We start from the raw sequence: 13519 nt of genomic DNA on the forward strand, positions 1-13519 counted from the left end.
ATACCAAGCATGACATGTTTTAAAATTGCGCACACCCGTGTGGCAGCAACAAACTATGTACATTTTTAAAAGCCTTGAATAGCCTTTACAGGTTACCACTTCAGATATATAGAGGAGTGCTACTGCAAGAATTACTGCCCACAATCTGACGTTCGCGGCGAAGCCTCACATGAATGGCGCAGTTGCGGTTTACTTATGACACCAGACTGATGCTTGCGCTCGCCTTTGTGCGCAAATGGGGGGGGGGGGCAGGAGTGCTTGCATTTTTTTTTTTATATTTATTTTGCTTATTTTATTTTGACACCTTCCCTTTCATTTTTTTTATCATTTTTTTTATCATTTTTATTGTTATCACAGGGAATTTAAATATCCCCTACGAAAGCAGTGACTGGTACACTTTTTTATTTATTTATTTTTTTTTAAATTGGGGTCTATTGGACTCTAGATCTCTACTCTGCCCTTAAAGCATCTGACCACACCAAGATTGGTGTGATAAGATGCTTTCCCAATTTCACAATTGCGCTGTTTATATCTGGCGAAACCGAAGTCAGGAAATGCTCGTAGCTTCCGGTATCTTAGGCCATAGAGATGATTTCAACCATTCTGGTCTTCAATCAGCTCTATGGTAAGCTGACGGAACCACCGGCTGCAGATTCGGGTTGCCCGTTAGGACAGGAGAGCCCAAGAAAATCATGGAAGGTGGCGGGAGGGGGGAAGTCCCCTCCCACTGCTTATAAAAGCAGTCTAGCGGCTAATTATCTGCTAGCATTGCTTTTACATGAAAGCTGACGGCTGGCTGTAAACAAAACGATACTAGAAAGTGTGTGGTATGCTCACCATTAGACCTCCCAGCATCCACCCACTTCTAATGATGGGCATACATGCAGTGCTCTTTTTTTTTTTTTTTTCGTTCAGCCCATGGACTGAAGGAAAAAAAAGGAACATAGCAGATTCCTCCATTCGCATCGATCAATGTGGATGAAGAAATCTCTGCCAAGAAAAGTGTTAAAAAAAATATGGCACCATATATGCTCTTTTTTAACTGCGATGGTGAAATCACCTCCCACAGTGCTACAATCATTGACTACATATATTGTGAGAGCAAACGCTGTTGTTGTCTGAATAAACAAATCAGTGCTGCAGCTGATGGACATACCTGACAAGCAAACATGGTTAACAATAAAACATTACTTTATAACAGTATTTTATAAAGTACGGTAAAAGTAGAAAAGTAGAGTAAGAACTGAAAATTAAATTAAGAAAACAACTGTTATGGCTTTATTTTTTATTTTTTTACACTTTTTTTATGTAACTGTTATATAGTCAGGTTGAAAAAAAGACACAAGTCCATCTGGCTTAACCAATAAAAAACAAAAACAGTAAAGAAAAACCCAATCATACAATCCCATATACACAATCCTATACCCGCAGTTGATCCAGAGGAAGGCGAAAAACCCCAGCAAAGCATGATCCAATTTGCTACAGCAGGGGAAAAAATTCCTTCCTGATCCCCCGAGAGGCAATCGGATATTCCCTGGATCAACTTTACATATAAATATTAGTACCCATTTATATTATGTACACCTAGGAAAGAAACCAGGACTTAAAGCAATCTAGTGAGCTAGCCAGAACCACCTCCTGGAGGGAATCTATTCTACATTTTCACAGCTCTTAAGGTAAAGAAATCTTTCCATATTTGAAGACTAAATCTGTTTTGCTTTAACGTAGAGTGGCCCCTTGTCTCTGTCCCCCACTCTCTCTCTCCCCTCTCTCTCTCTCCTCCCTCTCTCTCTCTCCTCCCTCTCTCTCCTCCTCCCTCTCTCTCTCCTCCTCCCTCCCTCTCTCTCCTCCTCCTCTCTCTCTCCTCCCCCTCTCTCTTTCTCCTCCTCTCTCTTTCTCCTCCCTCTCTCTCTCTCCTCCCTCTCTCTCTCTCCTCGCTCTCCTCTCCTCCCCCCTCTCTCTCCCACCCTCTCTCTCTCTCTCTCCCACCCTCTCTCTCTCTCCTCCCACCCTCTCTCTCTCTCCTCCCACCCTTCTCTCTCTCTCCCCCCTCCCTCCTCTCTCCTCCACCTCTCTCTCTCTCCTCCCACTCTCTCCTCCTCCCACTCTCTCTCTCCTCCCACTCTCTCTCTCTCCTCCCACTCTCTCTCTCTCCTCCCACTCTCTCTCTCTCTCTCTCTTCCCCCTCTCTCTCTCTCTCTTCCACTCTCTCTCTCTCTTCCCACTCTCTCTCTCTCTCCCACTCTCTCTCTCCTCCCACTCTCTCTCTCTCCTCCCACTCTCTCTCTCTCCTCCCACTCTTTCTCTCTCTCTCTCTCCCACCCTCTCTCTCTCTCTTCCTCCCCACCCTCTCCTCTCTCTCCCTCCTCCCACCTCTCTCTCTCTCCTCCCACCCTCTCTCTCTCTCTCTCCCACCCCTCCTCTCTCCTCCCCCCTCTCTCTCTCCTCCCCCCTCTCTCTCTCCCCCCCTCTCTCTCCCCCCTCTCTCTCCTCCCCCCTCTCTCTCCTCCCCCCTCTCTCTCCTCCCCCCTCTCTCTCTCCTCCCCCCCCTCTCCTCCCCCCTCTCTCCTCCCCCCTCTCTCCTCCCCCCTCTCTCTCCTCCCCCCTCTCTCTCTCCTCCCCTCTCTCTCTCCTCCCCCTCTCTCTCTCCTCCCCCCCTCTCTCTCTCTCTCCTCCCTCTCTCTCTCTCTCCCACCCTCTCTCTCTCCTCCCCCCTCTCTCTCTCTCCTCCCCCCCCCTCTCTCTCCTCCCCCCCTCTCTCTCCCCCCTCTCTCTCCTCCCCCCTCTCTCTCCTCCCCCCTCTCTCTCCCCCCCCTCTCTCCCCCCCTCTCTCTCTCCCCCCCCCTCTCTCTCTCCCCCCTCTCTCTCTCCCCCCTCTCTCTCCCCCCTCTCTCTCCCCCCTCTCTCTCCCCCCTCTCTCTCCCCCCTCTCTCTCCTCCCCCCTCTCTCTCTCCCCTCTCTCTCCTCCCCCCTCTCTCTCTCCTCCCCCCTCTCTCCTCCCCCCTCTCTCCTCCCCCCTCTCTCCTCCCCCCTCTCTCCTCCCCCTCTCTCCTCCCCCCCTCTCTCTCTCCTTCCCCCCCTCTCTCTCTCTCTCCTTCCCCCTCTCTCTCTCTCTCTCCTTCCTCCTCTCTCTCTCTCTCTCTCTCTCCTTCCTCCTCTCTCTCCTTCCCCCTCTCTCTCTCTCTCCTTCCCCCTCTCTCTCTCTCTCCTTCCCCCTCTCTCTCTCTCTCCTTCCCCCTCTCTCTCTCTCTCCTTCCCCCTCTCTCTCTCTCTCTTCTCCCCCCTCTCTCTCTATTCCTCCCCCTCTCCTCCCCCCTCTCTCTCTCTATTCCTCCCCCCCTTTCTCTGTGTCTCCCCTTGTCCCTCTTCCTTTTATCTCTCTTCTCCCCTCACACGCTCTTTGTACTTGATCCTCCATGGTCCCAGGGCTCAAATTAAGTTCTGTGCGAAAAATGTTGTATCACTGCTATATATTTTTTTTTTGTCCTGGTTCTGGTCTTGCACTTAAATCGACAACCATCGTCAAGAATTGTTCCTACTAACATTTCATCCAGTGTTTCATGATTCAATTAGTTGTATATGGAATTAGTGGCGCAAGTCTTTTGCTCCCCCTTTTTACGGATAGTTCTTATAGAAATTGCACACATCTCCCAATGCATTTGTTTTTTGTTGATCCTCTTCCATCTCAATGTTTATGACGACGCTGGGGCTGTACACAGGTGACTTCTGAGAAGCATCTTCTTTCCTTTTGCTGGTCGGTGATGCTGGATTTAGCTCCTCAGTCATGCAGGCAATTAACGCTTTGATCAGGGAATACATGATCAAAATGAGTAGAACAGTTCCCAGGATTACAGCTAGCGGAATCCAACCTCTCCGCAAGACACAGAAAAAAAACAGCCACATTAGGCAGAAGATTGGAGCTGCCATGGACAATCTCACTGCCTCTTCATGTACACTTCTCTCCTGTCTGGTTGGAAGATGCACATAATAGAGGTTGTTTGTGTCTATAAAATGCTTTACTAACATGTAAAGTAAACCACAGGGTACCACCAAGGGGGAAATGTTACTGTATGCCATTACAACTGTGATGACGCACAGTATCCTGGCATACATCTCTCCATATGAAAAATCCTTAGCCTGAGTCTGCATTTTGCGTAGCCTGTCTGGGGTGGATTTTGCAGAAGCCATGCGTGCGATATACCATAGGAATTCTGGAATTCGCACCAAGTCCATTGCATTGGCAATAAAAGTGGCAATGATCACATAATGGATAACAACGGCTCCTCGGCTAGGCCAAAATAGACATTCCAGTCTAGTGGTGGCATTAGGATCTTGTATTCCTGACACCAGCCACTGGAAGAATGCATTTACACTGTTGAGGCCCAGTGATGGTGATATGAGAACTATAAATAAAAGGTAGAAGAACGTTTTGTACATCATCATTCTGTTTGCCGCCGATTTAAACCAATGTGCCTCATATGGAGTGGAAAAATAAACCATGGCCCGAAGTATTGCAGAAAATATCCACAGCGGCAAAGCTGGGAAATGTTTGAGAACCCTATTAAACAAATAGAATGGTTTTGTTATTTGCCACGTGTTCAGATTAGAGACAATCATTTCTGGAGTTGTCAGGTATAATAGCAGGGCAAAAAGTAATCCGTTAATACACCAGAATCGGGCCCACCACTTCCAGCCACAAACAGACATGTTTCTCCATAATATATCTTCTGGGTAGTGTGCATGAGAGACATACCAGCAGGAGATTTTCAGTTGGTCACTTAAACTTGATTTGGGTCTTCTGTGACATAAAATGGCACTAAAGTCTGCGAGAATCAAGTTGGCCATTGATTTCTTAGAAAATGTCACATAGGCCGATCCAGCATGTGACTGGCAGGTGACTTTTAGTTCTTTTTTATATTCCCCCCCGCACAGATGAATTCTCTCCACTTTACAGGAAGGATAGGCTTCATTGAAGTGCTTCGCGATTGTTTCCTCATCTGCATTATGTGGTAGTCCATGTATAAAAAGAGTGTATTTTACTTCATCCTCATCCTGATAGTGTATGGAGGATGAGTGTTTTCTTATGAAGCCTATCATACAAGCCGATAGAATGACCCCAATTATAAAATGGGGCCACAAGAATTCATCTCGATCACGTATATTTGACATCGTTGTCGTTATAAAAAGTACTTTTCCCGTGGATGCAGTCCCCGTCATGTTGAGCGGTATCAGCACACATGGCGAGATGATACTTGCAACAACGAGAAAGTAAATCAGGTGTCTTTGAAAGGACAAATAATGTTGGGCGTCTTGACCACATCGCTTATAGATGTCGCTATTTTGCAACTGGAAGACAGCCGGGATCCATGAGTAAAAGCGCTTGTCTTCATGAGGTTCCTTGTTGACACTATAGGGCATTTGATATGTGCCGTTCAGAGAGCTGTCAGCATCATACACCCAGGCCACATAGCCGAAGTTCCACACCTTTCGGATCCATAAGAAAGCCAGCAGTAATAAAATGAAAATGGTGACTGATAGCATTGCCACAGCAACAATTCCTGGAAATCCCATTTTATCCAGCTGCGAGCTGGTTATACGGTTAAAAGAACATTGCGTAATGTTCTCTCTCACCCACTTGGGGTTATCAACAAAGCGATTAAAATAATCCTGAAGCAGCATGATTACTGTTTCTTGTCGTATTCAGAGGTAAACTGATCAAACACAGCTGAAAGCTAAGCTACAACTGTTCCCTGTAACTGCCAGAGGTAACTGACCATCGTCTGCTGGAAGCTCAGCTTTATATTTGTCAGTTGGGTCCTCCCTCAGACTAGAGCAACCAATCAGCTTCTAGCTTTTCAATAGGCTAGAATGTGATTGGTTACTCTGTACTCAGCTAATATTGTCTGTTCTATTTTTAGTAACTCCTTGTTTATCTTTAAGTGGAACTAAACCACCAATTCATTTTTTTTAAAGTAAGCTTTAAATTGTTAATAAATCTTTAAACATACTATTTTCTGCAGCTGTTAAATTTACAAACACCATTCAAGGCATGTCTCTAGTGATATATGTGCTGATTTTCCCAGTTCTTAATGGGCTGCTGTCTTAGTTTGTAATTGTAAAGAGTAATATTTGCGAGGCTAATGTAATATTAAGTCTTTCAATGTTTGTTCCTACAATATGACCTTTTACGGATAACCAGAGCATTACTTCAAGTGGGGTGGATACTATACAGGGAGTACCCAGGTCAAGCGGATTGATAGAGGCTAGACAATGGTTGCGCTAAATTATTCCGCTTTTTGAGCTTTTCCATTAACTTTTATTTCTTTTTTATTATTATTTATTTTTATTAATTTTTTTCGTTAGGATTAGGATTTGGGGTTAGGGTTAGGATTAGGGTTATATATTATTTATTTCTTGTTAGGTTGTTATTAATACTACTACTAATACTACTACTACTAATAACAATAATAAATACACATAAATTAAAATAATCATAATTAATGATGTACATTCAGTAAATGAGTACTAAGTAATAATAAGTAAATAAATAACCCCTAATTTAAACCTCTAACCTTTAAAAAAAAAAAAAAAAAAGCAAAACACACTAACACAAAATAAAAAAATATATTATTATTATTATTAAAGTAAGTTTTTTTTTTTCAGTGGGTTGGGTGTTTATGTATAATTTTTTGAATAATAATTTTTTTTATAATTTTTTTTAAGGTTTGGAGTTATTTATTTATTTTATTATTTATAATTTATGTTATTTCTGTATTTATTTTACAATTATTCATATATTTTTTTTTTTTTTACATAAATGGAAATACATCATTTTTTTTTTTTTGTGCGCAATTGCGTGTTTTGACAAGCAGAAAATCACGCAAATACGCTTGTCAAAACACGCAATTGCGCACAAAAACGCGCAAATTATGTATTTCCATTTATTTCTATGGGGATAAAAACGCACCAACATGCTCAAATCTGCCCGATTCGAGCTACAAAAAAATCTCCAGAACTTTTTTGAGCTTTAGGCATTTGGCTTCAGGCGACTTAAAGTGGAGATCAGAACCGTTTCTATAGAGAGTAATCTAGCTTCAAAATGCGGAGATGTGAATGGGGCCTTAGTGAAGGTAAGAAGAAGATGGTAATTACAGCAGAACTAAAGGCAAAACTTTTTTTATTTCTCTTTCGTTCATTGACTGACACAGCTCTTCATCTTGAACGTAGGGTTATACTGCCGCCTACAGGAGTATGCAGAGAAAAAGCTTGAACATGCCTATGGGGCAGTCCATTGGGGTATACTCCCACTTCCTGCTATAGGTATTCCGTTTTTTTTTTTGCCTGGTGAGGAGGAAGTACCTAGTTCCTTGCTGGGATCTCTGGTCCTGGCATTTTTTTTTCTTTTTACATGGATTTTTTTTTGTCTTTTTATAATTTTGTTCCTGTGAGAGCTACAATCAAGTGCTGGACTAGGCGACAAACTGAATAATCTAGATCCTTCAGGTCCCCCCAGTCTGGCCAGCGAGCGCATGCAGAGCGCATCTCTGCGCTAGGTCGGCTGCGACATAGCCCCCCTAGATAGGGGCTGGCCTGCTAGTGAAACGTCTCACGAGGGAGCATACGAACTGGCTTTGGCTTGAGTCGCAACGTTTCATTCTGGTGGACAGCAGCCACATTACGATGGAATGGTGTTTTGTCTGGAAAAATTCTTTCCTTCCAACCTGCACTTATCCCCAGATCGCTTAAAGGATCTCTATGGGGCGGTGCAAGATTTGTTACTTCAAAGTGATTGTTCTGGCTCCAAAGTTGGAACGTTTTCAAGGTTTTTACTCAAACCTGTTTACAGTTCCTAGGAAGGAGGGCAAGGTGCGCCCAATACTGAACCTCAAGGCACAAAACTGCTTTGTGTGGTCACAGAAGTTCCGCAGTGGAGTCAGTGCGCACGGTGGTTGCGTCCCTACATCAGGGGTATTATAGTGTTAATCCTGCGATCAAAAATTCGGGTCTATATAATGCAGCGGGCACACTACACTCTCATAAGTGTAATGTAGGAAAAAAACAAAAAAGTGCCGCGCAAAACAAATGGGGAAAATAAATGATGAACAATATTAATAAATCCAAAAAATGTGTGCAATAAATGCAATGCAAGGTGCAATAGTGCTTACTACAGCAAATGTGGATCAATGAAACATAAAGATATTAAACAATATTCACAATGATGAGAATAAGGTGCGAATCGTGTACGTATGAATAGTAACAGATATGACAAATCATGCACACCAAAATAAGTGAATAAAAATGTAAATGAATAATGTAAACAATAATATTAAAAAGTGCTGTGTGTGCAGAAGTGAACACAATTAGATATAGCTGTATAAAACCAAGTGAGTAAATGGCGACTGTGACTAAGCAGATATAAACAACTATCGCTTATTAAAGTGCTGATGGCGTTTTCCCGTGGTATAAAAAATATTGCACTCTCCAGAGGTGCACTCTATCAAGTCCGCTGTGAGTGATCCAATTATATCTTTTTGCAGTGAATAGTGCCTTCACCTCTCCACCCTATGTAACTGGGTACTCAACTCCGCTCCTGCGACCTAGCGGCTAAGCATAGGTCTAAAAGCGCGATATGCCCCTCAAGGGCCACCTTTCCTGGAGCCAGAGAGTATGCGTCAGCCCCTCAGTAAAACGTCATTCTCCAGATCACACCCCTCATGGAAATCGCTAGTTGTAACATGAAAGGAAGGTGGACTTGAATAGTGCTTATACCTCTTTAAATTTATTAAATCTTAAAAAACATGTAGACAGGTACTCACATTTAAAAGGTGCTTACAGTGCAACAAACTAGAAATGATCTTTCTAATCAGCGTGTGTGATGGTAACCAAGGCAGAAGTGGAAGATCTGTAAAAGCTGCTCCTGTACTTCTTGGATACAGCAGAGAACCGTCCGGGCCCCTCCCCTACGCGTGGTGACACCGGGTCACGTGTCTTTCTCAAGGGGAAATATGATTGAACAGTTCTGCTAAACTTCCTTATAAACCATAGGTAACTATAGCAACAGAAGCCGACTCCTTATTAGTCACGCTGCGTGCCGAGGACTGCATCAGCGCGCTGGATGCCGACACTCCCCCTATCCAATCATTGGAGAAAGTGTCTCTGATAGTTTATACTAGTTGCTATGTTATCAGAGAGCAGAGGCGCGCTGTATGGAGAGGCGGGCACTCCCCCCTACAAAGCCGACATTCCCCCTATCCGGTCATTGGAGAAAGTGGCTCTGCTCTGTTTGTTTATACCAGTTGCTATGTAACCAGAGAGCAGAAGTGCGCTGTATGGAGAGGTGGACACTCCCCCTACAAAGCTCAGGAGAAGGCTGCTGAAGATGATCGTGCTCTGGAGACTGGCTAGGCCATTCTGTGGCCTTAATGTGCTTCTTCTTGAGCCACTCCTTTGTTGCTTTGGCGGTATGTTTTTGGTCATTGTCCCATCATGACCCATCTTCAGTGTTATGGCTAAGGGAAGAAGGTACTCCTCCAAAATGTTAAAACACATGCCCCCATCCATTGGCCCCTCAATGCGGCAAAGTTGGCCTGTACCTTTAGCAGAGAAAAAGCCCCAAAACGTAAGGTTTCCACCTTCATGCTTGACTGTAGGGATGGTGTTCTTAGGGTCATAGTCAGCATTTTTCTTTCTTCAAACACGACGAATCAAGTTAATGCCAAAGAGCTCAATTTTGGTCTCCTATGACCACAGCACTTTCTCCCAATCTGTCTCTGAATCATGTTCATTGTCAAACTTCAGAGGGACCTGTGCATGAACCTTTTTGAGGAGAAGGCCTTACAGACTGTAATCTATGGCGGCGTATTGTGTTACTAATTTTTTGTTTAGTGACTGTGGTCCCAAATGCCTTAAAATCATTCATAAGCTCCTTCCATGCAGTTCTGGGCTAATCCATCACTTTTCTTATCATACTTACCCCATGAGGTGAAATCCTGCAAGGAGCTCCAGACCGAGGACTATTGATGGTTATTTTGTATTTCTTCCATTTGCGAATAATCGCTCCAGCAGTTGGCTCCTTCTCACCAAGCTTCTTGCTGATGGTCTTGTAGCCCATTCCAGCCTTTTGCAGGTCTGCAATCTTGTCCCTGACATCCTTTGACAGCTCTTTGTTCTTGCCAATGATGGTGGGTTTAAATGAAAGAAAAAGATTCTGTGGACAAGTGTCTTTTATACACATAATGAGTTGTCATTAGGAGCACCATCTTCAGCTGACAGGACTAATCTGAGTACCTCGTGAGCACATACTGTATCCAGTCTGTGGGAGCCAGAATTATTGTTGGTTGGTAGGAGATCAAATACTTATTTTACTCACTGAACTGCAACTCATTTTACAACATTTGTGTCATGTGTTTTTTCTGGATTTTTGGTTGATATTCTGTCTTTATCATTTAAAATATACCTATGATAAAAATTATAGACTCTTAATTTATTTGTAAGTGGGCAAACGTACAAAATCTGCAGGGGATCAAATCATTTGTTTCCCCACTGTATCTGATTTGTGGGTAGGTGCTGTTCGGCTTAGAATTTTCCACCTGACAAGTCAACTGAAAAATCAAGTTTGTTGAGCTGGGTCACCCACGGAATGAGTTTTGGCCAATTCGGCAGGAATCAGCTGATCAGTGTATGGCCAGCTTAAAGCAGAGTTCCACCCTAAAAATGATTTTTGGCTTGTCTGCTTGCTTTAAAGTACCTGAAAAGAATTGGATAATGTCAATTTTTTTTTCTTTTCACTTACTTTGTTTTTAATGCAAATATACTTACCTTCCTTCCTCTTCCTCCCTCTGTGGACACGGCTGCCGACGTCACTTCCTCCTTCGCATTGCGTCCTGGGAGCGTCATCAATCCCAAGATGCAATGGGAACGGCCGGCCGCTATTCAGAATGACGATCGCAATCTACAGCACATGCATGAGATTGTGATCAGCATTCGGGGTAGCCAGTTCCAGGAAGAAGGACACAGTGTGGGACACAGCGGCTTCAGACGCCCACAACGGAGATGACCGCGCTCTGCAATCAATTTTAACGGTAAGTATTTATCTTTATTTACTGTAATGACCTGTAATGTGGGGTTAGTGTTAGGGTAATTAGGGATAGATTCGTACTAGGGGGGTATTTTTTTCTCAAAAAGTTGTATATGGCCAGAACTCCGATTTAAAGTGCTTGTTACTCCAACATTTCATATTCCTGATATGTGCCTGCTGTAAAATGTACCTGTTTAAAAAGTATCCTGTTCTCTTTGTATTGCTTTCTTTGTGTGAATCCCTGGTGATCCTGCCATTCCCCCTGCTTTCCGATCAAAAACTGACCCCAAAAGTCATGAGAGCACATCTATATCAGTGTAGTCAGTTTTCTGGCTGTGCTGGGAGCTCAGCCTGCCTTGTCCTCCAATGGTCAGACTTGTGCTGACATGCCCTCGCCCTACACAGCCATTCACAGGGAAGATTAGTTAATTGTTGTTTCTGCACCGACACCTCTCTAAGCCCCTTATGCAGATGAGAACAGAGGCTGGAAAAAAAGGTATTTATATACATGATATATATTTTTGCCATAATAAATGTTTTGCTGTTCATTTCTATTTTAAACTGCGTGGGTTGTTTTACAAGGTGAGGGTTCACATATTATTTATAGGTTAGACTACACAGCAGTTTATTTGTTACTGTGTTTCAATACTGAAAATGTTTGATTACTAGGAAAAGAAAAATGGAACATATAGCTACCTATAGTGTAAGCTACACAAGTATGTAGTAGTGATTAATCTTACATGATTAGACAGTGCTCCAATCATGGCTGACTGACTGCTTCTAAAATAGATGCTGCCACATGCTACTTGTGTTCCAAAAGTGGTTTTTAGTTGTGATCATAAAGAATAATTACTTAGTCCTTGTTCACATCTGTGTACCATGGGAACATGCACAAAATTGTGCATGTTTTTATGGTAGGTAAGCTGCCATACAGTACATTCCTAATGGCACCCCTTTGCATCTGGCTAACACGTGTGTTTTAGTGCACCACGATGCATGGCAAATTATTACCATGCTTTTTGGCAAGATGCCTTAAAGTCTATTCACTTCATTAGTGTGTTTTCTGTGCGTTGGGCAATCTATAAATGAATGAACTACCCAAAGTGAAGCATGCAAATGCATGTGAACACACAAAATATGGTGCATCTATGCACAAGCATTGCCTCATTGCATAGATGTGAACCCAAAGTTAACCTAACATACCATGATAAGTATCCTTATTTTCAAAATAGTGACAAGTTATTTTCCAATTCGGGTCCAATAAGATTTAAACATTACAATCACATAACTAAAATAAAGATCGTTATCCTTAACAAAGCTTTATGATTTCAGCTTAATGTATATTACAAATTGTACATTCTCCCTATTGAGTATTATCTGCTTCTGAATGTTCTATCTGTGGGGGAATCTCAGCTCTGGGGCATAATCCTAGCCTATAGAAAGTGATAGATGTCCCGGGAGCCGCACATCAAGTCAAAGCCTCCTGTGTGATAGTGAATGGCAGTCTCAGCTTGGACCCTATCCAGGTCATGCCTCCAACACATTTCACTCTGCCCACCGGAGCTTACTCATGGGGATGGAGTCTCCAGGTAGAAGGGGGCGAGACTCCATCAACATGAGTAAGCTCCAGTGGGCGGTGTGAAATACATTGGGGGCGTGACCTGGCAGGAGTCCAGGCTGAGGCTGCCTTTCACTATCACACAGCAGGCTTTGACTTGATGTGCGGCTCCCTGGACCCCTATCACTCTCTATCATTGGTTGGAGCATAGACAAGCTCCCTTTCCGGTCAGCACTCACAGCAGTGGGCATAGAACTTCATTCCCATATAGCCTGAGCTGCTCACACACATCTTGGTTCGCCCTGCCTATAGCAGTTATATAAACTTATTTAAATTTTCTGTTCCAGACACTTGCCGATGATAGCAGCTTTGCTCCATGGTCGTGTGCACTTGAACTTCCATGAATTTCGTCAACAGAATCATCTTACATTCTTCACTCATGTTTTGGGTATTCTGGAGCTCCTGCAGCCCCAGGTGTTCCATAGTGAGCATCAAGAAGCCCTCTGGGACTGCCTTCTGTCCTTCATCAAACTCCTACAGGTAAAAAAAAAAAAAAAGATGTCCACTGATCAGGGACATGTGTGAATAATTCTGTTAAAGTGCATGTTTCTTTTAGCAGGAAACAGTGCTGTAAAGGGTAATTGGAAGCAAGATATTGTAATTGCTTAAAAGAGAAGTATGAGCGATTTTTTTTTTTCCCCCATGTATACTTACCTTGGTGGATGCAGCATCGGTCCGATCTGAACACCGCTGATTGATCGGTTCTGACAGCTTCCTGAGCAGAGACAGCAGCTCTCCGCTCTGCCCCTCCTCACTCATTGGAGCGCTGGGCCATGGAGTGGCGGGGATCGGCCGCCTCAGGCTCTCAGCAGCTCGCTGAGAGG

General features: G+C 43.5%; 1 protein-coding gene across 1 annotated transcript in view; it reads left to right on the forward strand.

The window, feature by feature from the left end:
• Positions 1–13519, forward strand: part of INTS1 (integrator complex subunit 1) — a 385650-nt gene that overhangs the window by 239842 nt on the left and 132289 nt on the right. Inside the window, exon 41 of the mRNA XM_082260644.1 lies at positions 12983–13175. Coding sequence (XP_082116770.1) covers positions 12983–13175 — 193 coding nt within the window. The remainder of the gene's footprint in view (positions 1–12982; positions 13176–13519) is intronic.

Source organism: Pelophylax lessonae, assembly GCF_965119305.1.
Source record: "Pelophylax lessonae genome assembly, chromosome: 6".
Lineage (NCBI taxonomy): Eukaryota > Metazoa > Chordata > Amphibia > Anura > Ranidae > Pelophylax > Pelophylax lessonae.